This window comes from Betta splendens, chromosome 4, assembly GCF_900634795.4.
Source record: "Betta splendens chromosome 4, fBetSpl5.4, whole genome shotgun sequence".
In the NCBI taxonomy this organism is placed as follows: domain Eukaryota; kingdom Metazoa; phylum Chordata; class Actinopteri; order Anabantiformes; family Osphronemidae; genus Betta; species Betta splendens.
In genome coordinates, this window is record NC_040884.2 from 33,159,625 (window position 1) to 33,185,628 (window position 26,004).

The window sequence follows — 26,004 nt, forward strand, 5'->3', positions numbered from 1 at the left end:
CTGGGAGGGAAAAGCGAGTCAGCTGTCCTATGCAATGCAGCATTGACAATCTTTTGTTGTCTGTTCACGATCTAAACAGGCTTTTGAGTTTTACAAGACGTAGTCTGACGCAGCTTGATCATTGCTCTTGTTGTGGATACAGAAGTAGCTAAAACAAAATAAGGACTGCATAAGTCTTCTGCTGTTAGTATGATCTTTTGTCAATAAAATATTAAATATTGAACCTCTGCATCCTGTCTTTGGAGTCTTGTTTGCTGAGCTTCGCTTATAAAAAAAAATCTCAAATATTCTGTGACATAAGCAAAAAAAAAAAAAAAAAAAAAAAAAAAAAAAAAAAAAAAAAAAAACTTTTAATGGAATTCGCACCCGCTGCCACCGCAACAAGAAAAAAGCCAAAGCCATGAGCTTAACCTTTAGGGCACCAAGCAACCATTGTTAGGCTTATTTCATAAGATTTATCTAACATATTTAAAGAAAATGTTTGTGAACAGTGGAAACCAGATCATCTTATGACCACTGTGTCTTGGTGTTACGTTAAATTTAGCGGTTTTTATAGCACGTCTACATTTGATAAGTTAGTTTCAGCAGCTGTTCTCGTTAGAGCGGCCTTGTCTGTTGTTACTGTGTTGTCAGATCATACGTTTTAACTCGTCTTTTGTATTGTCTTTTGGTTAACAAGTAATAGTCACTTTCAACGTTGAGAGGAAGAGAAGAAGCCAGTAGCTTCAGATGTGTCACAGGTTGACAGATAATATAATATGATTCTACTATCTTTGGCCTAATGACTTAGAAGCAATGTTCTTATTTAAACACACAAAATATAACCTTTTGTTAAAAACGCCAAGCAACATCCCAACGTTTGTCTGTGAACTGGTGGAGTAACCCTGCAGCCCCACAGGATTAAGTACGTTCCAATCACTTAAGGTTAGGAGGTTCGTATTAGGGCATTTGGCCATTTTCAGCAACAAAACATAATACTGCAGTTTTTTCCTTATTTCTCTGGACACAGATCAAACATATTTGCACATTTTGGCTAATAAAATATCCAATTTTCATGACACAACTTACTTTTCAGAGACATATGCCTTTAAGCGTGACAGAATTCAGACTTGATGTTCTCCTGACTTAACAGAGATTTCTATCTTGTCACACTCGCATGGAAGCCAATTCTACACAATTTGATCAACGCTTCAAATTAAAAATCTTTCTAAAATTTAATTTTGTCACATTTATGTTAAGCTGTTAATAAACTCATAGACTTTTCAAAGGCCAGCTACAGTGGATCTCAGAAGGTTCATGTTGCCTAGTCTAATGCTACAGTGAAAGTGTCCTCTTAGAAGTAATCAATTTAAATTTTACTGTTGTAATTAGGAGGCCCGAAAGTCTACTTTTTTTAATTTTTATAGCCATTTCTAGAACAAAGCTTCTCATTTTTTTCTCAAGACTAGTTTTCAGGTTGATGTCTAGGTTAAGGCAAGGTAGGAAAAAAAAAAATGTTTATTGTGGGTAACACTGGCAGAAAGCCAGTAATTCACAGGCTAGGCTCCCTTCAAAGTACTGTGCAAATCACAAAAAAGTAGAGGCTCCGCGTATAAGTTAATAAAACATTTCAAAGCCATCTGATGCAGTGTACAGTATGTGGTCATTGTCCAAAAGGAAAATTAGACCCCGGAGGCGACATTAACCCTTTTAGTTTGTAATTGCAGGCAACCACAAATATGCACAACAGAAAATGTTACTCCATAAAAAATAAATGAATAATAATTTATTTTCAGACAAAACTTGGTATATTTAGCTAACTTCCCCTAGACGTGGAACTATGGAATGAAATTATTTTTTAATTGTACACACGAAGAAGGTATGCAGAGAAAAAACTTAAATAAAAAAGGTACATGTTTAAGTGCATTTAATACAGAGCTGTATCAGACAACTAACACTCAAGAAAAAGAACAAACAGATACATAAGTGGGGAAAAAGGCTGGTATAAAACAATCAACAATGAACATACTCTGCTGCATTTTGATGTGTGCCTCACACCCAGACAAAGCAATTGTAAATTGCTTTAAAGTGGATAGAAAGATAAGAGGACTTTATGTACTTTTAATCTTTTAAAATAAATCTCTTAAAATGTTTAATTAGAAGCTTTACAAATTCATTATTTTACACTAGAAAGGTGGGTTAGAGACAGTAAGACATATCAGGTGAAATTAAGCACATCCTACTGCAATAAAAACTTAAATGTCAGTTGATATCAATTAAAATGGCATCACAGCGAATGCAGAAAGTGTAACTACTAGTGTATAAAACCTACTATGAGCTTGACAGTGTGTTGAAGTAGACATCTTTACTGCATAGAAACATCAACTACCCCACTAAAAGTAGCATAGATGCTACTTTTAGTGGGGTAGTTGATGTTTCTATGGGAAGATCATGAAGTCCATCTTGGAGATGATATGTTTTGTTTACCTTGTCTGTAGGTAATATTGTGGTTTTGGTTAGAAAAGATCAATCTGAACAAATAACCTATTCATATAAAAAAAGTTTCTCTAGAATTAATTGAGAAACGATCCTTCAATTTTTTAACGGGTAAGTCAACCCTTACCTCAACCACTGGTAATTGCACACCTTACACATACATTCAGTACGATAGTAAGCTCCCTAGAGGTTTGGTGTGTTTAGGAAGACAAAAAACAACCAGCCTGCCCTATTAGAGGGTGGATAATACTTCTTATAAACAAAGATCAATGTCTGCTTACGTGTGTTTGGAGTGTGTGTAAAGAGCTCCAGTATAAACAAATGCAAGTTTGCTATGTTGGACCAGCTGCTTATATAATTTTCACATGACTTTCCAGTTACATCTTCCATCACTCACAGCTAGAAAGGTGAAATGTGTCTCAGATAAGATGGGTGGTTGAGCGACTGAATGTGTGGTACTTCCTCTCAAACATGGAAGGTAGGTTGACCATGGACGGGGAATGGTGTGCCTGTCAAATGAAATAGAGAAAAATATGAGAAAGATAATAAAGGACCCAAATATTTAGCATAGCTTGGTATTACCTAGTGGAAGAGTGTAATGGAAAAATTGTGCCTTTGTGCCTTTTCTTATCCAACCCAGTCGTCATGTGCTGGTTAGGTGTAATACTGAACTGAACTTTCTTACACAAACAACTAATCTCTCGTGCCCTGACGTACATTAAGTTTAAACATCTGATGTTCTATTTGACTGACTAATAATTTGTGCTATATGTTTGTCTTTTACACCCGGACTCTGGCTCCATCCTATCTGACTCCCCACCAGACCCAAGGCTGGTAAAGCGAATGCATCTTGTCTTGGAAGCTTGGTGTTCCTTCCTTTGGATAACAAGACATGACGATGCAGAAGTGAGAAAGCAAACATTCTCACTCACAGCGAGATAAGGTGGCGCAAACAATTCCATTGCTGCAGAGAGACATTCCACCAGAGCCAGAGAAAGGGGTTAAAAGGCAGAAGCAACTTGAGGATCGTGGGCTCTTTGCATCACACCTTTGTGGTGTGTGCACTGATCTCCCCAGCTGGTTTTTGGTTTGTTGATGTGCACGATCAACATCCATGTTTTTGATTTGCTTTCCCCAAGATTTTTATTTTCCTTTTATTATATATTTATTATAATAAATCCCACAAAAGACAACTCTCTCATCTGCCCCTTTATGGGAAATTTGTATTAGCAAAATTGTGCATATGTATTAGGTTATACAGGTCGATTCTGTATAACCTAATAACCTATCGATACCTTACCTATCCACGTGAAGGAGAAGTCACCAAAAGTGAATGTTTAGCCACAATAAAAAATTTGAGCTGGGGTTAGAGCCATTTTCATATAGGTTATTTTCAACCCATTGCAATAGTAGTTTTGCAATTCTGTAATTATATAAATGTCAGTGTTTCTCAGGAAAATATATTTTTTTAATTCCCGAAACTTAACAGAAACCAACATTCTTATTCATGTGGTCCATACTCATTGTGTTTACTAAACAGAGTTTGAGGTTGCTGTCTCTCGGTGTGTCTACATACATCAAACAGCCACAGAAAAGTAATAAAATTCCCATAATGAATATATGATGACAAATATATAAACAAAATGTCAGTAATTTGTAATTTGGCCCATAACATAATAGGCTAAACAGTTTGATGTATGTAAACACACAGTGACAGCAATTGTCAGTCCAGCTTCAGTAAAGCTACAAAATTTTTCCATCTAACCTTGCTATCATCCACAGTTAACTGAAAACGCAGTGTACAAATTCTAACAGTCTATTGTTACTAACACAATCACAAGACATAGCGTTGCAGTGGATATATTTAATTTACAATAGACAATTACTAACACATTTACCCAGACATCTGCTTTTGTGGACATTGCTTCACTTCCGTCTACTTGCCCCAGTGCCCATTTCGCTATGGGCCAAGTTTCATTTCATTATGTCCTCTACCTCAAGACCAGGCAGTAGTGCAGTGGTAGTGCAAAGCAAAAAAGACTTAAAGCAGAGGGGGCAGTCACTGCACAAAAAGAATCCAAAACAAAACATCAAACATCCTGCAAGGTGTTGGCCTGTAAGCACAACCCTCACCTGTAGAGTAGCCAAGCCTACTCCTAACTGACATTTCTGTTAATCAGGTTACTCATGACAGAGTAAACGTTTTATATTGGATGGTTATAAAGAGTTGATTTGATTGTAATTGTTCAGGAATTATCTTGTATTCAACATACAACAGCAGACAGAAAAAAATTCTTACATTAGAGCATGTCTTTATGTTCACCCAGTGCCAAACACCAATTAGCATCCCATGTGATTCATAACAGGTTTTCCAAATCAACCCTTCAAATCGTCGCTTCTCCAATTTTACATTTACAGTAATTCAAATATTTTAAATCAACCCCTTCAATAACTACTTAATCTCAGAGTTAAAATGAATATTTAGTTGCAAAAACTTGCAAAAAAAAAGTTTAATATATTTGCTTGCACGCACACATTCTAAGGAGTTGATTTGGGATCATAAACACACCAGTGTTGACTTTAATTAGGTGCAACCCCACTTAGACTAGACAATAATGTTTGCTCACATGAGTCCCAAGACAAAGCTTAGTGATGAATTATAGCAGAGTCTCCCTGCGTGGGCTGGTCAAGATGACTTTGTGTGCGTCCATTGACACTTTGGGATCTCTGCACGTTTCAGAAGAGGTCCTCTCCCTGGTATTCGAAGGTACAGGAGCCACAGACTTTGGCTGGAACCCTGCTGAGGTTAGATGTCTAGACATGTGCTGGCTAGATTTTGGAAGTGCATGTTTATAGGTGGAGTGGAGTGGAGTGTATGTTTCAATTGCTGCAATGGACTCTGAGGTGGACTGTTGGGATGTACTGAAGACCACAGTAGGTAGAGCAGGTTGGGTCAGTAAATAAGTATTTTGGACAGATTTGGTTTCTCCAGTAATAGGGTTCGGGTACGGTAGGTAGTTGGGGCCAAGTTTTTGGGTGGACTCAGTGGCAGAATAGGGAACTGGACTAAGAACAAGCTGTTGAGCTGGAGTGTAAGGAGTACGCATACAGACTCTGGCTCTGACAGGAGGGTGGTCCAGAGAATTAGAGCGCTGCACCACTGCAGCACTGCTTTTGCCAGAATCACTTACACTGAATGTTGAGGCAGAGCGAGACATCTACAGTACATACAAAAGACACAATGACATTCATAAATAAATTTGTCAATACAAATAAATAAATAAATATAACAACTCTATATATATATATATATATATATACACACACACACACACACACACACACACACACACACACACACACACACACACACCGTAATTTCTAGAATATAAGCTGCTATGTTTGTCACAGGCTTCTAACCCTGCAACTTAAGCGGTATGGCTAATAAGTGGACCTCACCAGTTTACGAGCTTCATGCCACTGAGATGTTTACAGGTCTGATTGAAAGCCAAGTCGATTTGAAAATGCATCTCCATCGGGGCAATGATACAGCAACAGAGAAAGTGTGTGACGAAGTAATTGTCAGGTCATTTAATTCTGACACCGAAGAGGATGACTTTAGTGGTTTTAATGTGCAGAAGGCAGTGGTAGACAGTGATCAATTACTTTTGTTGTAAGCTGATATACTTTAAATTTTTTTAACCAACCTCTTTACAGGCACCGTTCGGAAAGAAACATTTACCGCTTTTTAATTAAAAGTTACAAAAACCTTGTGTATCAACTTTCAGACTAATTATGTCACATTACAATGCTGTCTATTTATGGAATATATATATATATATATATATATTTTTTTTTTAATAAAATCTTATGGTTGCAGCTTAAATTTGGGTGTCCTTTATAGCACACAAAATACGGTATATGTATATATGACTATCAATGTCATATATTAATGTATGTACAAGCCATATTTACTGTGGCAAGCCTGCTCCCAATGCATCCTCTTTAAAACAGATAGAGAAAGAACACCTACAGGTATACTCGATCTGTTTTGGCTGGTGTATGTATATGAAGTTGGACCTGGAATAGTAGTTAGGCTTTATTTGATCCCATTTCATCAGAAATTGTTGCAGTTTTCTTGTGTAAAAATACTAAGCAAACTGTGCTACAACATGGTAGGAAAAAAAGACGTCAGTGACAGATAATGAAAATAGACTTACAGCAAGTGTGGAGCTGATACTGATGTGATTTTCACGACTCTGGGCTTTGTCATCTGGCGTGCTGTTGGCCAGAAACGCCCTCTGTATCACACGCTTTGGGGTCTTTGTGAAAGAAAATGCCCTTGTCACCTAGCAAATGCACATCCAAAGACTTTAAGTTATTAACATGTTCCTAATAGATGCATAACGTGCATGCAATTCAATTTACTTCATAGAATTACACTTGTGTGAATAAAACTGACTGTAATTAGAATTTGTAAGAATCAAATTATAATGCTGTTACCTAAGTAACATTAAAACCACTAACCCCTCTATATTTGTATTAAGAACTTTGTGACCCCATTATAGTGTATAGGTGATACACATATAATTAGAAAAGTGTAACTTGTATATTACATTAACCTGTCAACAATGACTGATGTATTTCAAATGTTTATTTCTTTAACCGTGATCATAGAAAATATGGGATATTATGAAGAGGAAGATGCGATATGCCAGACCCCACAATGCAAAAAAGCTAAAGGCCACTATTAGAACAACTTGGGCTCTCATAACACCTGAGCAGTGCCACAGACTAATCCACTCCATCCATGCCACACCGCATTGCTGCAATAAATCAGGCAACAGGAGCCACAACAAAGTATTGAGTGTTGTACATGCTCACACCTTTAATTTTCATAGTTATTAGTAGGTCAAGATTTCTTTATTGTATTGGTAATAATATTCAAATTTTCCGAGATATTGAATTTGGAGTTATTATTATTTTTCAGTTATAATCATCACAATTAAAGAAATAAACATTTGAAATATATCAGTCTGTATGTCACAAATTAATGTACAAGTTTCGTTTTGACTGTAATTAGTTAAATAAAGTTTTTGATGATCTTCTAATTATATAACCAGCACCTGTATTTAAATTAAAGGGTACTTCCTTAACATAGAGTATTACCAAACCTCAATGAAACAGCTGCAGCAGAGCAGTAAAATATATTGATGAATATTAATGATGTGTATATCTAAACTTTAAATTTGGGGTGTCACAAAACAACATTTACTGGCAGGCCCTAAAATAAACTAAGCACAATTTCTTAAGTTGCATGAAATAATGCCTCATCCCAGAAAAAAAACAATCCATTGTGAAGGTTTATTGTATAAAACTCATTCTTCTGTATTTACCTTCTTTGAAGTCTTCTTAATGGCCCTTGAAGCTTTGCTTAAGGTGCTGTCCATATCCTTTGTGCTGACCTGAAGTGAGTCTGGGTCTGTACACTGAATCATGTCCTCCTAATAACAACAGAACCAGCATAAGTCTGCACTTTCATGTTATCTGAGCTATTAAACACATTATACCATGCCTCAAAAACCGAGATTAATAACACCGGAATATGAGCTTTGGTGGTACATGCCCATCGTATGTGAGGAAAAACAACTGAATGGCCTGTGCCTACAACGCGTTGTATGTAAAGTGGTGAACATCAGTTTTTTTCATTGCAGATTAGCTCTGCATAAATGCTTTACTGTAACTGGAGATCTACTCCCTGGCTCCACAGGTAGTCTGATAGATATTAGACTTTTTATTTCAATTTCTTCTACTCTTTCATTCCTACTACTACTCTCATATCACTCACTTTTTCCTTCGGTTATGAATACCCACACACAGACAGCACATCACAGGCAATACATTTGCACATACTTGAACACATGCTCATGCAAACACTCTAATGCACTTGCTCTCAGTGTTGTAATGCAGTAGACTGCTTTGACAACAACATTCAATCAGTGATCATGCAACACCCATGGGCAACCATGGCTGAGCAGGACTTGGAGATTAATTGCATCATTACTTAAAGATTAAAACTTTATCAATAATATGAAAAGGAGAGTGGGCAACCTTTCATTCAATCAATGTCACACCAAGAACTCCACCTTGTGTTTTATACTGCAAATGCAGATATATAAGGCAGGATCTTATTGTGCTCAGCACAAAAAAGGAATGTTATATGAATTAAATCATAAGTAATTAACAAACACACAATGTCCAGATGCTGCCATAATAAAAAGATGAAGTCAACTTTACGTTTTCTTCCTTGATGGCACGGGCATACGCAACTGACATTGGCAGCCCTCTTAGCTCGTTACCTGTATAAAAAATACCTTTCCACAGAAGCAATCAATCAATCCAGATTCCAAACTCTTTACCATGGCCAAAATCAAAAAGCTTTCCAAGGATGTCAGGGACAAGATTGTGGACCTACACAAGGCTCGAATGGGCTACAAGACCATCGCCAAGCAGCTGGGTGAGAAGGTGACAACAGTTGGTGCAATTATTTGCAAATGGAAGAAACATAAATTAACTGCCAGTCTCCCTCGGTCTGGAGCTCCATGCAAGATCTTACATCGTGGAGGTTCAATGATAATGAGAACGGTCAGGAATAATCCCAGAACTACTCGGGAGGAATTTGTCAATGATCTCAAGGCAGCTGGGACCATAGTCACTAAAAAAAACAGTTGGTAACACACTACGCCGTGAAGGACTGAAATCAGCTGTGCCCACAAGGTTCCCGGCTCAAGAAAGCCCAATTACAGGCCTATTTGAGGTTTGCCACTGAACATCTGACTGATTCAGAGGAAGACTGGGTGAAAGAGTTGTGGTCAGATGAGACCAAAATTGAGCTCTTTGGCATCAACTAAACTTGCCGTGTTTGGAGGAGGAGGAATGCTGCCTATGACTCCAAAAACACCGTCCTCGCCATCATATGGATGCTTTGGGGGTGTTTTCTGGCAAGGGAACAGGACAATTGCACCGCATCAAAGGGAGGATGGATGAGGCCATGTACCATCAAATGTTGGGTGAGAACCTCCTTCCCTCAGTCAGGGCATTGAAAATGGGTCGTGGTTGGGTGTTCCAGCATGACAATGATCCAAAACATATGGCCAAGGCAACAAAGGATTGGCTCAAGAAGAAGCATATTAAGGTCATGGAGTGGCCTAGTCAGTCTCCAGACCTGAATCCCAAAGAAAATCTGTGGAGGGAGCTAAAGATTCAAGTTGCCAAACATCAGCCACGAAACATTAATGACTTGGAGAGGATCAGCAAAGAGGAGTGGGCCAAAATCCCCCCTGAGATGTGTGCAAACCTTGTGGCCAACTAAAAGAAATGGCTGACCTCTGTCATTGCCAACAAAAGTTTTGCCAACAAGTACTAAAGCACATTTTTCAAAGGGATCAAATACTTATTTCCTTCATGGAAATTCAAATTCATTTATAACTTTTTGTTTATATGCATTTTTCTGGATTTTTTTTGTCATTGTTGTCTCCCACTGTTTAAATAAACCTACCACAGAAATTATACACTGATCATTTCTTTGTTAGTGGGCAAACTTACAAAATCAGCTGGGGTTCAAATAATTTTTTCCCTTACTGTATTTGTATTTCTTACCGCATCAGCCCGACAGATGGTGTTGGCAACATGACGGCACAGTGTCCGCAGCCAAATGCTTTTAATAGTTTCCTCTCCGACCAGTTGGAAACTAAACAACAAATTCTCCTGTTCTGTTGGAGGGCGAACAACCAATGCGAAGGCATTAACACAATCTGAAAAAAGGAAGAAAGAGAGGAGAAAATAGAAGTTAAAGTGATATCAGCCACTTGGGGAGAATTCAATGAAGTGAACAAAACTGAAAAATGCCGCCACTCTACGTACTCTGCGCTGGTATTTCTCACTCCCAAACACGAGTAGTCAGTCAGACAGTTACTCGCTTCAGTAATCGGAGCTATTGTTTTGTTTTGTAGGTAACGAAATATTCCAGTCTTCAAAAGTTCCCTTATCTACTCAATATTTTTGGACCTCCACTTATAATGAAATTGCACGTAATTGCCTTTATTGAATATGAGGCAGAGGGAGGGTCAAAGAGTTTAGGATCAGCCAGAGCAGGCAGTTACAAAAAAGATAATTGTTTGACCAAACGTATGGATATATGCAATGCTGACGTGACCACAGTGTACACGTCTGATGTTGCTCACAGTGGTCCAAGGTATCCCTCACGGGGATTGTGCGCTTGCTCAGACACAAGAAAAAGATAGAGGGAACATTGCTGCCAGGCCCTGATGGCATACACTGTCCCCCAGTTCAGGTTTTCACTCCTAAATAGGTCAGTAAATAACCAGTCTTCAAATGGTTTACAAATAGAAAAAGGGTACCTTAGGCCACTGCAATTTTTGTTGAAAATGATATACTAAAAATGACCTTAAGACCTAAATAACGACATTTTTGCCATATTGTTTAAACAGTAAAACAAGACAGGTCAAGGTCAAGACATGTCAGAGATTATTTGATTTTGTATGAAATACCACTATTCTTATATCAAGAGCCAAGTGAGAGGGGTTTTAATAAGATTGGCATTTGTTGAACAATTTTACCTTCGTTTTGATTCTGAACTGCATAGCAAAATATTACTTTTATTGTTGGCAAATATATATATCCATCATCCATGCCGTTTTAACCGACCTTTAGATATCAAACCATTGTGGTCAAATATATAGTACAGAGTTAAAAGTGACTCCATGTGCTGTCACATACCCTGTCTGAGAGGTAAGTATAAAGCACTATTCAAGTATTAGTACTTGCTGCGTTACCCTCTGTGTCCTGCAGGTCTAACACTCTTCTAATTTGAGACAGTGGCATCAAGGCAATATGTTTCAGCGGTGGTGGTGGTCGTGTCTGTCCAAGCGGACTCTTGAAGGTGTTGATCACCTTGTGTCGCTTTCTTGCAATCTGTCAAGATCCATAGACAAACAAAAACATACATAAAATGAAACAGCCAAATAAGAGATGAAAAAAGGCAATTGCCACAGAAACTCAAAACATTTAGCTAGCCATTTAAAGATGGTCAATCATATCATATATTGGGAATATAAAGATTCATACACTGGGACGACTATAGAGGAGATGTGAAACAGACACTCCCCTTAAACTTGTTTGACATAATAAACAAAACACTTAATGACTGTATTTTTCCTTTTAAATACATTAACTGTTGATCATTATCTGATGTTTCTTTTACCACCAAAATCTAAATTATCCCTAATCTGTATGAATACAGTTTTGTAATAGCGGTTTAGTTTCAAATCAAGAACATGTTTCTTCAACTTGCTAGCATGAAAACTGTATTTCATTAGTGGGTATTTGTGGGTGATACAGAAAAAGTCATGATTTTATTTTATTTTTTGCAGAATGAAATAAAAACATTTGTACAAAAAGCTCTTTTTTAATGAACTAAACCTTTTTAGTTTAGGGGCAATTTGGCAACAAGTGGTTGAATATCATGTCCAGAGTACGCTTGCACATTAAGAGTAAATTGCAATTAAAGAAGGGCCACTGTGTTCTAATGGCAAAAACTTTGTTAGTTTTTAGATGTGTTCTTACCTCCAGGCAGTCATTAAAGAGGAAGAGTGTGACTTGTTCTCCGCGATCACATGGCTGATCCCCTAGTGCAATTGTTTCTACTCGATAAACAAGACTGCGATGGGACGATAGCAAGTTAGCCTGCAGAGAAAATAAACAATATAACAAAATAAGCATTATTAATAAAGTCTCTGCTAAGATACTAATAGAATAAAAGTATATCTACAGCAATGCTGAAACTTACAGGACAACCATCAACTTCATACACAACATCAAAGATCTGCTTCTGGCCTTCAGTCTTTCTCTTGTCTTCATTAATATGACTAGTGGGGGAAAGAGAAAAGGAAGAAAACAAAGAGATTGTTCATCTTGTGTGACATTCCGAAATATACATGTATAATAGTTCTGACAAACAAACACACAAACAAACTCACAGCATGACTTCTTTCAGAGATTCTATTGCTTTCTCCAAAGTTATCTTGTCTGGGTTGTCATCTGATGTATGTTTCTTTATATCTGCAAAAGTTGAAAATTGTAGAATGTAAACAGGAAGAAAGATGAAAAGAAGAGAGAAAAGATTACAGATAGGCCTCCAGGAAAAGGAAAGAGGAATGATTAAAAGGTCAAACAAATGGGGGAAATTAGGTATGCAATTAGTGAAGTTCCCTTTTTTGCATGAACATTTTGGAAAAAAAAAAAGATGTCAGAATGTGTCTATTACCGTTGAGAAGAAGGGCCACACTAGGCAATCTCTGCACTGGTCTGATTAGCAGTTCCACTAGTGTCTGTCTGCCACACTCTGGCTTAGCTTGGTTAATCTGTTAAAAAAACAACATTTGTGACAAAATACACAAATGTGGAGCCCCAAGACATGGTTTGTATTATATTATGAATTCCAGCTTGTGTTTGAATGTAAATCAGGAAGGAAGCATCAAGAGACAGTATTTTCTAAACATTACATTGTCAGAATGTCACCACTTTTGGGTAAAACTGCGCCGAGTAAAAAGGCTTTGCCAGGACTACGATTTATGTACTTCTGTTATGACCCATAAAGAAACATTTGGTCTCAAAACCCTATTATACTCTATAACATCTATGAAGAAAATCTAAAATTTAAAGCAAATTGGAAATGTTAAGCATATACTTGATATTCAAAATTTTATTTTTTAAAAACCCTGTGTAGACAGAGCAGATGGAGAGTTGAAAGTGCACCTCGGATCAAAGTCACTATCCATATCTGATGTAGACAGATTCTATCGTCATAATTCCATGCAAAACTTCACAAGTTCAAGAAAAAGTACACAATTTCAACTTTACTTGACAAGTGCCATATGACAAGGAAAATCTTCATGCTTGTAATGTAGAAGAAGTGTGTCAGGAGGTTTTTGAGCAAGTTCACATATGCTGACGCAATGATATGACTTAACGCCAATAAATGTCTGGACTGGTTATGTACTGGACAGGTTTGCTAAAAAGTACTTTAGTGTGTAGTAAGGGTCATGATTTATGTATAGTAGAAGTAAGATTTCTTTCAGAAATTAGATATATACATAATTCAAGTCCCGACACACAAACATAAAACAGTAATGCAAATATCACACCTTTAGAAAAGCATGAAAACGAGGTTTTTGTCTCTCACACCGAACAATAGTTTCCTTGCTCATTTCAAAAAAGTTGACAAAGGGTGGGTAGGCCTTCACCAACTCTTTGGACTAGAAAGACAAATGAGAACAGTTTAGTGTTAAAGAGAATTATCTAGATAAATAAGTTACTAGTTGTGTAATGGATTCCATAATACACAAAACTGGAATTTAAGCTATCTCACCGTTTAGATTTTTTGGTGATGAAGCATTTACTAATTTTACAGTAAACTCAAGATGATCAATGGACACAAGAATCTGTTAATGACCCATAAATGGCTAACTTCTGTAGCTGATGTCAGTGTTGCGGTTTAGCATCGCATACAATTTTACAAGTGCAAAGCTTCACAATATGTAGATTACATACTGAACAATAGCAACAAAATTTTTGAACTCACATATTTGAGAATTACATCCCCCACACTTCTTTCCTCTAGCCAGTCTGTCAGGAGATCCTCCAGGTCATTCTAAAATAAAAGTAAAAAAAAAAAACAAATTACACATTTACTAAAAAGGTTAATTAACAGCATCCCAATGTTTAAATTTATAATTGTGGTTAATGACATAAGCAGATGTTAAATTATAACTAAGACACTGTACCTTGATTCTGGTGTGGACCTCATATATGTCTGGAATGCTGCCAAATATTGTCTTGATTTCTTCTTGGGCCAAGATGGGTCCACCTACCTGACCCTCCTTCTCCAGTGGAAGTTTAAAAGCTTCAAATAAAAACAGATTAGAGATGTACAATAAGTACAACGCCAACAATAATAAGCTAACAGACCTCTCTTGCTCAGGTCAACAAGGTCAGGTGTTGCGGAACCAAGGCAACCTGATGTGAAGTGGGCTACTGAAACAAGAATAAAGACATTCATGGACAAGAGAAGGTTAGGGTTAGGAAGGATTGATATATGGGATTAAAGAAACATATTAGGTTTGTTGGCACAGGCTCAGGTAAACTTCCAATATTCCTATAGTTGTGGGGATCAGGATTAAAACTGTAAAATATAAGAAAGAAAACTAGATGTCAGTATAGTAAAATCCTAGTGGAAATTATTACAATAATTGGAGCTGGAAAGAAACAAAAGGTATGGTTAGGATTAGACACACCTCAGTTATGTAAGGTTAGGAAAAGTAGAGGTGAAGGATAAATAACCGTATAAAAACTGGGATCTGATAAAAGCACATTTGTGCTGAGTTGGGGTTAGGCAAAAAAAGGCCTTGATAAATATGATCATCCTCCCCACAATCAGAATTGGGTTCCAAGCTCCAATAAAAACAACAGAGCTTAATGCAGGAGCAGCTGACCTAAGATTGAAAATCTAAGGCTAAGATAGATACCTGGAACCCCCGTAGCCGGTTACCAAGAATAAGTGAAGCACCTTCTGAAAGTCTGCTATAAGATGTGAATGCAGCACTACAAACAATACCTATGACCATCACTGAGACCAATCAGCTGATTTACACCACAGAAACTGTGATCCTTGAGATACTTAGCTATAAGATCAACACAAGACATAAGGTGCCGTATCCCCCATGGAAACCAAGGTTGGTGGCTAAGATCCCAGCTAAAGAAATACACCAGAGAAGTACCAGGACAATAAACAGGAGGTTCTCTACTGAGCAATCCAATGTGTACATCATCATCACATGCCCAGTGGCTGGTGGACATGAGATCAAAGACCACAGCAACCTTCCTGAACAAGATCCAGTAACCATCAATGACAGACATGCAAGAGAGGGTCTCAGGGATTAATAACTGGACAGCACCAGGCCCAGACATGATCCGTGCCTACTGGTTGAAGAAGCTAACTTTGAGTGCCTGGTGGCAAAAATGAATCCTGAAGGGTTGACAGAAGACCAAACAGTCCTGATCCCGAAGGACCCCCAGAAAGGAGCAGTCCCATACAACTACCGCCCAATAACCTGCCTCTACACGACATGGAAGCTCCTGTAAGGCATCATAGCAGCCAACATGAGCAGGCACATGGCTCAATACATTAGCAGTGCACAGAGGGGAATTGATAGTAACACCAGGGGACTAACACTGGCTACTGGTAGAAAAGCAGTAACCCGAGACTGTAGACCAGACATGAAAACCTATGCACTGCTTGGATTGACAAGAACAAAGCCTATGACTCAATGCCTCCCACATGGATAATGGAATGCTTGGAACTATACAAGATCAACAGGACTCTAAGAACCTTCATCCAGAGCTCAATGGGGAAGTGGAAAACAACAATCAAGTACAGCACATAAAATACGGAGATGCTCTGTCCCTGGTGCTGTTCTGCATAGGCCTGAACTCCCTCAGCCAGATCATCAAGACTGGTTACGACTACAATATAGCACAACCATGAGCCACCTCCTCTATATGGATGACATCAAGCTGTATGCCAAGAGCGAACAAGATATCGACTCGCTACATACCACCACGATATATAGCCAAGACATTGGAATGTAGTTCGGACTGGATAAGTGTGGTCGAATGGTAGCAAGGAGAGGAAAGGTAGTCAGGGCAAAGGGAATAGAACAAGGGGTCAGCAACCCAAAACACCCTAAGAGCCATTTGAACCCATTTTACACGAACATTGAAAAAGAAAAACACTGGGAGACGTACTGTAGAATGATGTCAGATCAGTAGCAACCTCTCAGTGGTGCAATGGTTAAGGCAGTGAGTTCAATGTTATTTTGCTGCAGTGACAGCGGGATTGAATCCCAATAATTTTCTGGTAATTCACAATATTTGAGAACACTCAACAATTAGGTTTAAACCCAAAACAAGAATCAAAAGACAGGACGCAGAGATTTTAACATTTTATATTTTATTGACAGCAGATTGTAGCAATTAACAGCAGACATTCAGTCCTTGTTCTCTTTTAGCTACTTCCGTAACTAAACTACGAGGAACGATAAACTGCGCCTTGTAAAACTGTAAAGACTGTTCAGATTGCATACAGACAACAAAACATTGTCATGGCATCAAATGGGACAGCTAACTCGCTTTCCTCTTCTTCAAAAAGCTTGTGTAACTAAGAGCAACCAGTGCTTATTGGGGAGTTGGTCACCAGTTAAATTAGAAACGCGTTCATCTTTAACACCAGCAAGAATGAGAACATGTTATGCGTGTAAATTGGGGAGGAGCGTGACAGCGGCAGCCGCTGAAACAACCGTAGAGATGGGAACACTAAGGGCTGTAACTGGGAGAGGGACTCCAGCAGACAAAAATTTTCTGCAATCATTGGTTCTTAGTTACTTCTTTATATTATTATATTATATTATTAAGTTGAACAAAAAGTTAAAATAAAAACATTATTGTGGAACTGTGTAAAGGTTTGGGCAACCTAAGAGTTACAGAGTCTCAGATCCTTTTACCAGGTTAATTTTGTTGACCATATTATCTGCGTTATTGCCAAAGAAATGAAGGGTTGTGGACTTTTATCTATTTATTAAGATCTTTGAATTGTAGCTTCAGATCTTTAAATTTTTTTAAACAAAATTAAAAACTACCTCTTGGCCATTTTTGGCCAATTGCCTCCCATTCAAACTACATTTTTTTAATTTCTTTTTAATTACATAAATGTATAAATGAATTGAATAAATATTTTTTCATTCTAACATTAACACTTGAAAAAATCAGTTTTGTACAAAATTATATATTTTGCACAGATTTGGTCAAGAGAACAATAAGATGTAGTTTTTAGTTACCAATAGTGCTGTTTGATGTCTGTCTGCATCTTATGCAGCCAGTGAATGGCAATTTTTTTGTCTTATCACCTGTAAGTGTTTATTTGTATTTGTGCACGAAATAAAATTCCACAATGAGTGAAATTTCAAGACCAATATGTATTTTCAAGATACCGTTATCATATGTTCCACTACAGTCATGCTATGCTGATGCACGGTTTTGAGCTGTAAGTTTACCCAAACAAACCTGGCTTTGCTGCACATGATGAGAGCATCTATAGGTTTGCTGATTTAATGAGCAAGCCAGATACAACTACACAAAAGCCTCTAGAGGCCTTAGTACACACCTCTCCCTTTAAAATATACATATAGATTAAAACATACAGCAGCCACTCCTAACTAATAAACTCTGGCACCCCTTTATAAATGTCCCGAAGCTTATGCAGGTGCACTCAAGCCCAGCAGCTCCCGGGCCATTTGGTCTTTTGCTCAGAATTAGGACAGATGCCTCTCATGAAGACAGTATACTGTATATTAGGGCCACAATCACCTTGACAGGCGGACTCCGAAGACACACGTCACACGTCACAAGTGGCAACTTTTTTACATTATTCCTCTTGGCAGAAGAACTCCTCTGAAGAAAATTGACTCTGGTTGGCACAATTAGGAGAAACAGACCTGAGCTGACTCCGCAGCACGTCCAGCTGCAACAGTTGTCAAAGGAAAACCAGCCACTGGTACTTACAATCTTTTGGATGTCTCTGCAAACAATGCCTTCATCCTATGAAAATCAATCTAGCCCGAGTCGGAATCAATAAAGGAGTCTCTGGTGTCCCTGGAATAGCTGGGCCACATGCTGGTGACCCCAGCAATTGCAAAGCGGCCTTGAACCCCATGTTCGAAACCTATTGATGCCAATGTTGCTAAGATACAGTTATCTTAATGAGGGTATGACTCACATACCATTGTTGTTAAGTTACAGCAGTCTGAATCAGGGCACTCCTCCTTAAACCTGCCGCCTTATCGTGGTGGAGGAGTTTGTGTGCCCGAATAACCCCGGGAGCTATGTTTTAGGGGCTAAATGCCCCTGTTAGAATCTCCCAAGGCAAATAGGTGCCGGTGACGGGCCAGAATAAGAGCGGTTGCCTGGAGCCAGGCCCGGGGTTGGGGCTCGCATGCGAGCGCCTGGTGGCCGGGCCTATTATGTCGGGGCCTTCGGTGGACAGGTCACTCAATGTTGTTTGTACTTACGGGCCAAACGGTAGTGTGGAGTACCCAGCCTTCTTGGGGTCTCTGGAGGGAGTGTTGGACAGCGCTCCAATTGGGGACCCCATCGTCTTCTAGGAGATTTCAATGCCCACGTGGGCAACGACAGTGATACCTGAACTTCACACCTGAACTTCGACCATATGTTTTGGACACTCGAGTGAAGAGAGGGGCTGTCAATTGATGAGTGAGTAGGATCCGCTGGCAAGGAAGGGAGGGCTGGAACGACTTGGCAGGCCCAAACGTATTGTGAGGGTCTGGCTGAAACCTCTGTCAGACAGACCTTTAACTCACACTTCCGGGAGAAACTTCGACCAGAGTCCGAGGGAGGTTGGAGACAAAATCTGAGTGGACCATGTTCTCTGCCTCCATCGTCCATGTGGCCGTTTGGTGCTCTGGACGCAGGGTCTGCGGTGCCTGGCGTGGTGGTAATTCCTGAACCCAGTGGTGGATGCCGGAGGTAGGGGACACCATCATGCTAAAGAAGGAGTCCTACCAGGTCTGGTCAACCTGTGGGACTCCCGAGGCAGCCGATGAGTACCGACAGCCAAGCGTGCTGCAGCCCGTGCCGTTGCGGAGGCAAAAACTCTGGCCTGAGAGGAGTTCGGGGAGGCCATGGAGGAGGACTATTGCTCGGCCTCAAAGAGATTCTGGCAACTGTTCGGCACCTCAGTATGGGGAAAGCCGTCCTTCACCAACTGTTTTCAGGAGGGTGGGGAGCTGTTTGACCTCGACTGGAGATGTTTTTGGTTGGTGGAAGGAGTACTTTGAGGATCTCCTCAACCCCTTCGACACACCTTCTACTGAAGAAGCAGAGGCAGGGAACTCAGAGGTGGACTTGCCCGTCATCCAGTCTGAGGTTGTGATGGAAATTTTATATTATTCTTTTCATTTCTTTTTTAATTTTTCTACATGCATATGGAGAAATAAAACGCAAAGACATCTTTTGAATTCTTCTTTTCATTGAGTCGTCAGAAGCTTTCGTGGTTATTTTTTTTTTCCACAACAATTTGGAGTTGTCGGCAGGATCCCTTGAGTGGCGGTTCGGGGCGAAGTAAGCAGTTGACGACGGTCCTGACTGAAACAATTTCTTCAGGTCAGCCTGAACTGACTGCTTTGCCTCAGGAACGATCACCGCTGGGATCCAAAGAACAACACTTCTGACGCTTGGTGAGAGAAATTCAAAGAAAAAAAGAAAAAAATCGGAAAAGACCAGAAGGAAGATTTGTGAGGTCGTAAATCTAGGGAGTGGGTCTTCCTAGTCTGGGGTGGATGGAAGAACGATTCCCTTCTCGAAGACGTTCCTGAAGCAAATTGTTTAGAAAGTGTACACTTCATTGCAGAACCATCAGGTGGTTTGAGAGTAACCACCAGAGAGGATGGGGTCCGGCCAGACTAAGCAAATTCTTTAGGATGGTCCAATAATGAAAGACATGACAAGAAAATATGGCCGAACCAGCGTAAAATGGTATATTGAGGGTAACAGAAAGTGTTTTGAGTTGTGGAAGAAGGAAACAGAAAGTAGGGCTAGGAAGCAGGCAGTAAATGACCTGCCTGGATGAGGGAAAAATATTAGTGCTTCTTCTCATGGAGGAAAACAGCCTCCACCGTATTTCCGTCAATGTGCATCTTCCCCTCCCTCTATTTATCCTTTTGCAGAAATGCACGCGCTGAGTGTGGATCCTGACCTTGACTCTTGTCCTCCACGTCATCAGCCAGCCAGAAACCCAGCACAAATTGGTAGACAAGCTCAAAGACAGCCATTGGTGTCGTCATCATCATCAGACCCAGTAGTGTCATCCCACACAGGACAGCCAGTGTCATCCACCATCACACCACCTTATTCAACATCTACAGCGACCTGCAACAACCAGCCAACCTCGGAGACACTCCCAGCCCCTGGGAAACTCCTCTGTGCAACCACATTACAAACAGCCTGCAGAAAGATATTACTGCTGAGGGTCAACGCACCTACGTTGGGTGTGGGGGACCTCTGCCGGCTGGCAGAGCTGCACAGAGATCCAAGACACGCTTAGCTCATGCTACAGCAGAGAAAGGACATTCAATTCAAAAAGGTATAAAAGGAGCTACACATGGCTTCCCTGAACATGATGCAAGCAATTGCAGGAGCAAAGAGGAGAGAAAAGGATTTCAATTGGGACGGAGGTCGAGGGAAAGCTGAAGGCCATCTGAGACAGGAACCAGTGACGTGCTATCGCTGTGGCAAGTTTGGACACTACTCCCATAACTGTTGCTTTAAACCATCTAAACAAAACAACAAGCAGTGTTTTCGACGTGGGAAAACGGGACACTGGCAGAGTGAATGTCCTCAAACAAAGGGTTGCAGACGGGCTGAGCAGGCTGATTGACTGTAGCGGGAGGAGAGCGACGGTGAAGCACCAACAACGAGCACTGAGGAAGTAGGTAACACGCACAGACATGCACGCACACAGCAACGAAGATTGCTTTTTTGCAACTAACTCTACTAACACATGTTTGCTAGATCAAGAAATTAGTTCAAATTAGGCATTTATGTGATGATCACCCAGTTTTTAAGAAATGACTTTTGTGATTGCCGGATAGACAGTTGTACTCCTGGTTGATTCTGGAGCAACGACTTCTGTTCTGAGGTCATCAGAACACGAACACGAACACACACACACGCACACCACTTAGTGAACATTCAATCTGTCGAGTAGGAGTAACAGCCTTCAAATAGTAAAGAAACTAACTGTCCCTTTGCCATGTGGGTCCCCTGAACGCATAAAGTTTAAGCATTCTTTTGCCGTGTGAGTACAAAACGAATCAGTAGGAAGCCACATCAGTTTTCTGTTTGTATTTATAAGTGTTGATCATATACATCCTTAAACATTCTATGCATTGTTCAAGTTTGTTGCTGCAAGCCTCTGAGCAAGAGGGGTCCTCAGTTATCTTTTGAGCAGGAAGCCTAGTTCTGATTTGATCACTCTGTGAGACAGTGTCTGACTGTCTGACTTGACGACTCTGTGACATAGTGTTTGCCTTAGACAGGAACAGAATGCTCCTTGAGTGAGGCCTTCCTCTTTAGTCACCTTTGCTCATGTAGACTTGGCAAATTGTCCTGAAGTTTGAGTTCATGTGTGGAGGTTTTGTGTTATCTGTAGGCTTTAAAACTAGGGACAGGAGGAAGTTTTCAGAGAACCTTGGTGTGCACTTTGTGTGAGCATCAACTTGTTCTCTCCACCCGGGTGCCTTTATTTTCTTTTACCTATTCTTTTCCTTTCTTTTTTAATTTTTCTACATGCATATGGAGAAATTAATTCGCAAAGACAACTTTTGAATTCTTCTTTTCATTGAGTCGTCAGAAGCTTTCGTGGTAATTTTTTTTTTCCACAACAAGGTCACCGAGGTAGTTTGTAGGCTCCTTGGTGGCAGGGCAGCGGGAGTGGATGAGATCCATCCTGAGTACCTCAAGTCTCTGGATGTTGTGGGTCTGTCTTGGGTGACACGCCTCTGCAACAACGCGTGAACGAGGGGCACAGTTCCTTTGGACTGGACAACCGGGGTGGTTGTCCCTCTTCACAAAAAGGGGGTCAGGAGTATGTGTTCCAACTATAGGGGGATCACACTTCTCAGCCTCCCTGGGAAAGTCTATGCAAGGGTACTGGAGAGGAGAATTCCGCCGATAGTCGAATCTCGGATACAGGAGGAACAATGTGTTTTTCGGCCTGGTCGTGAAATGTTGGACCAGCTTTATATCCTCAGCAGGGTGCTTGAGAGTTTGTGGGAGTTTGCCCAGCCAGGACCTAGAGAAGACATTCGACCCCGCCCCTCGTGACATCCTGTGGGGGGTGCTCCAGGAGTAAGGAGTCCAAGGCTCTTTGCTAAGGGCTGTGCGGTCTCTGTACAACCGGAGCAGGAGTGTGATTTGCATTGCCAGCAGTAAGTCAGACTTCTTCCTGGTGCACGTTGGACTTCGGCAGGGCTGTCCTTTGTTCTATTCATTACTTTTATGGACAGAATTTCTAGGCGCAGCCAGAGGCCGGAGGGGGTCTGGTTGTGGGACCACAGGATAGCATCTATGCTTTTTGCAGATGTTGTGCTGTTGGCTTCACCGAGCCAGGACCTCCAGCAGGAGCTGGCGCGGTTTGCAGCTGAGTGTGAAGCAGCTGGGATAAGAATCAGGTCCTCCAAATCTGAGGCCATGGTTCTCGACCGGAAAAAGGTGGTTTGCTCTCTACAGGTTGGAGGAGAGTTACTTCCCCAAGTAGAGGAGTTCCAGTATCTTGGGGTCTTATTCACGAGTGAGGGAAGGAAGGAGCGTGACATTGACGGATCGGTGCGACGGCTGCAGTAATGCGATCGGTGTAACGGTCCATTGTGGCGAAGAGGGAGCTGAGCTAAAAGGCAAAGCTCTCAATTTACCGGTCAATCTACGTTGCTGCCCTCACCTATGGTCATGAGCTTTGGGTCATGACCGAAAGGGCAAAATCACGAATACAAGCGGCCGAAATGAACTTCCTCCGTAGGGTGACTGGGCGCTCCCTTAGAAATAAGGTGACAAACTGTACTCCGAGTCGCTGCTCCTCCACATCGAGAGGAGCCAGTTGAGGTGGCTCGGGCATCTGGTTTGAATGCCTCCTGGACACCTCCTTGGTGATGTGTTCGAGGCATGTCCCGGTTGGAGGCCCGAGGAAGACCCAAGACACGCTGGAGACGTGTGGTCCAGCTGAAATGTGTCTCAGCTGACCTGGCAACGTCTTGGGGTCCCACCAGAAGAGCTGGAGCAAGCGTCCGGGGAGAGGGAAGTCTGGAACTCTCTGCTCAGACTGCCGCCCCCCCGACCCGGCCCCAGATAAGCGGATGAAATGGATGGATGGATGAATGAGGGCATGATCTACAGCCCTACAGCAATTGGAGAAGGTGTTAACCGTGCAGCTATAGCAAAAGAAAGACAACCACATGCTCCTGCTGCAGAAAGAAAACATCACATGTCAATCTCAATATGTCAATGTGGTCATTTTTGGCCACGAAAATGCCAAGAAGGAGTTTTTGTCTCTTGCTTTTTCTGCAAAAAATTAACACAAAAATTAATGTTTGTGGTAAGTTGTTACATATGTTGTATGATTTCCCTGTATGACATAAAAATTACCTTGGCTATATAAAGGATACTTTCATTGTTGTGGTTTTGACAGTGTCCATCGTGCAAACACTATTATATAAATGGTTAAAGGAAAACTTTTATACGGGTGTTGACCCAAACAATGGCAGGTAATATTTAAGAATTAATAGACAATCAATTTCTTTGCATAGAAAATATGCAGGAATCTATCATTTATTCATTGGCAAAAAGTCCTGAAATGTTTCAGTGGACCTTTTGCCATGTGCTCACAGAGTACAACTAGTCCTTCCTGTTTTTTCGGAACCGGTCCTAGCCACGACCAGGTTGAGAGGAAGGCGCGACTAAAGGGCAGGAAGGTCCACTCACTGTAGCACAGGTGATTTGTCAGAGCGCAATGTATTCAGTGTGTTGTGGTTGAAAATGGTCATATCCTACAAGACATTACTTTCGTTTTTCCTGTTTTCTCTGGACATAGACAATCAACGTCAATCAAATGTTGTTGCACATTTTGGCTGATAAAATGTAAAATATTTAAAACACATCTTGCTTTTTAGAAGTATTACTTTAAATAATGAAAAATAAATAAAAATAAATTAATATTTTATGCTCGATACATGAACTGATTCAACTGAACATATATATGCAGTGAAGGTGACAAAGAAAACTTGTAAAAAATTGTAAAGAATTACATTACATCACTTAGTCATTAGTCATTAAAGTCAATTTATGTAAATTATCCTAATGTAATAAACAAGACAAGAGTTTTAGTGTTATATTACATTACACTACACTAGACACTACACTAGAATTGCCAAAGTTAAAGGACGAGTAAACCCCAAATCCAGAATCATCGTTGTCTTTGGCTTAACTACTACATGAAGCCACATGAAGTAATTCTGGACCATGCTGGCACCCAGCTTCTACAAAATGATGAGTTATAAGTAAACAGTGCTCATTATCCACAAATATGAATTCAGCTTTTATAAGCTTGCTCCAAAAACCAGGGAACAACCCTGAACTTCCATCAAGGAACAGAACAATTTCATTAATAAACGTAGATCTAAAAATAATCTGTAGAGCACTTGCAAGAAGATGAGAAATTTCCATTCTCCAAAATTCTCCAAAACACCAAATTATTATTAATAAGAACATCTCTGACAGCCTGGTGGGATTTTCAAAAGTGATGGGCAAAGTGATGGGCGAGTGGCCAGTTGGGTTCCAGTACCAGTGTAGATAACACTGAGGAGGGAGGACGCTTGCCACGCTTAGATTCAGAAATAATTTGACAATGTTTGTCAAATGTAGAAAAAATAAAAAAACTTTAAGTCATGTCAGAGACAATATTAGACTAATACAGTCAGACCTGATGCAGAACAAGGAATAGCACTTGTCACAGACTTCCTGTTAAAAACTACTCCCATATTCCCAGTAAAGAAAGCTAAGCTTCCACTGGCCGTAGGATGGTACAACCTAGAGCAGTCGTGGTACCTGATCCCTACATTCTGTTGAATAATTTACACCCAGATAAGCAGATCTTCTCAGTTGTAAATATTAGTAATGCCTTTTGTAGCATCTCAGTTCCCCCAGATTCACAATTTTGGTTTGAGTTTACTTACAAAAAGGTCAGCAATGCACGTACACCAGGCTACAATAAGGTTATTGTGAAAGCCCGGCTATTTTCTCAGTGTATATCAGCGAATCTTGAATCTCTAAATTTACATCCCCACACGGTAGTCAGATATTACTGTACGTAGATGATATTCTTGTGGCGTCACAGAGTGAAGAAAGAAAGCAGGAAAGATACTGTAGCACTTCTTTCATTTGTGGCAGAGAACGGCCACAAGGTCAGTAAAAACAAACTGCAGCTGTTGAGAAAGAACTTAAATGTTTAGCAGATCATATCAGGAAGTGGACAAAAATATAGATATAGAATATCCATTTCATTATTTGCACATTGGATTTTTGTGAATTAACTTGGTGTCAATGTAAAAAAGTAGTGTGAGATAATTATTAACCTTTTTTCCAAATGGATAGATTCACTAGCTGTAGCAAAAACTCTAGTAAAAGATATTATATGATTTGGGATACCAGGTCAAATTTGTAGTTAAAATGGACCAAACAGATTTTTCCTACCTGCTGCTATCAGACTATATAACCAGAACAGTTAACTTCCTATTGCTACATTAACTCACCTACTGCATCAGTGATTTA

General features: G+C 40.1%; 1 protein-coding gene across 1 annotated transcript; it reads right to left on the reverse strand.

Annotated features, from left to right (window-relative positions):
* Positions 1-1,889: 1,889 nt before the first annotated feature.
* LOC114853012 (protein ECT2-like) lies at positions 1,890-19,166 on the reverse strand. The gene is made up of 14 exons (XM_055507737.1): positions 18,987-19,166; positions 14,340-14,531; positions 14,138-14,206; positions 13,701-13,811; positions 12,821-12,917; positions 12,534-12,615; positions 12,344-12,422; positions 12,121-12,240; positions 11,331-11,469; positions 10,135-10,289; positions 7,872-7,979; positions 6,696-6,824; positions 5,103-5,693; positions 1,890-2,984 (listed from the first exon to the last, which is right to left on the reverse strand). Exons 1-13 carry the CDS (start codon positions 19,164-19,166, stop codon positions 5,133-5,135), a joined length of 2,022 nt encoding a protein of 673 aa, XP_055363712.1. The 3' UTR covers positions 1,890-2,984; positions 5,103-5,132.
* Positions 19,167-26,004: the final 6,838 nt, after the last annotated feature.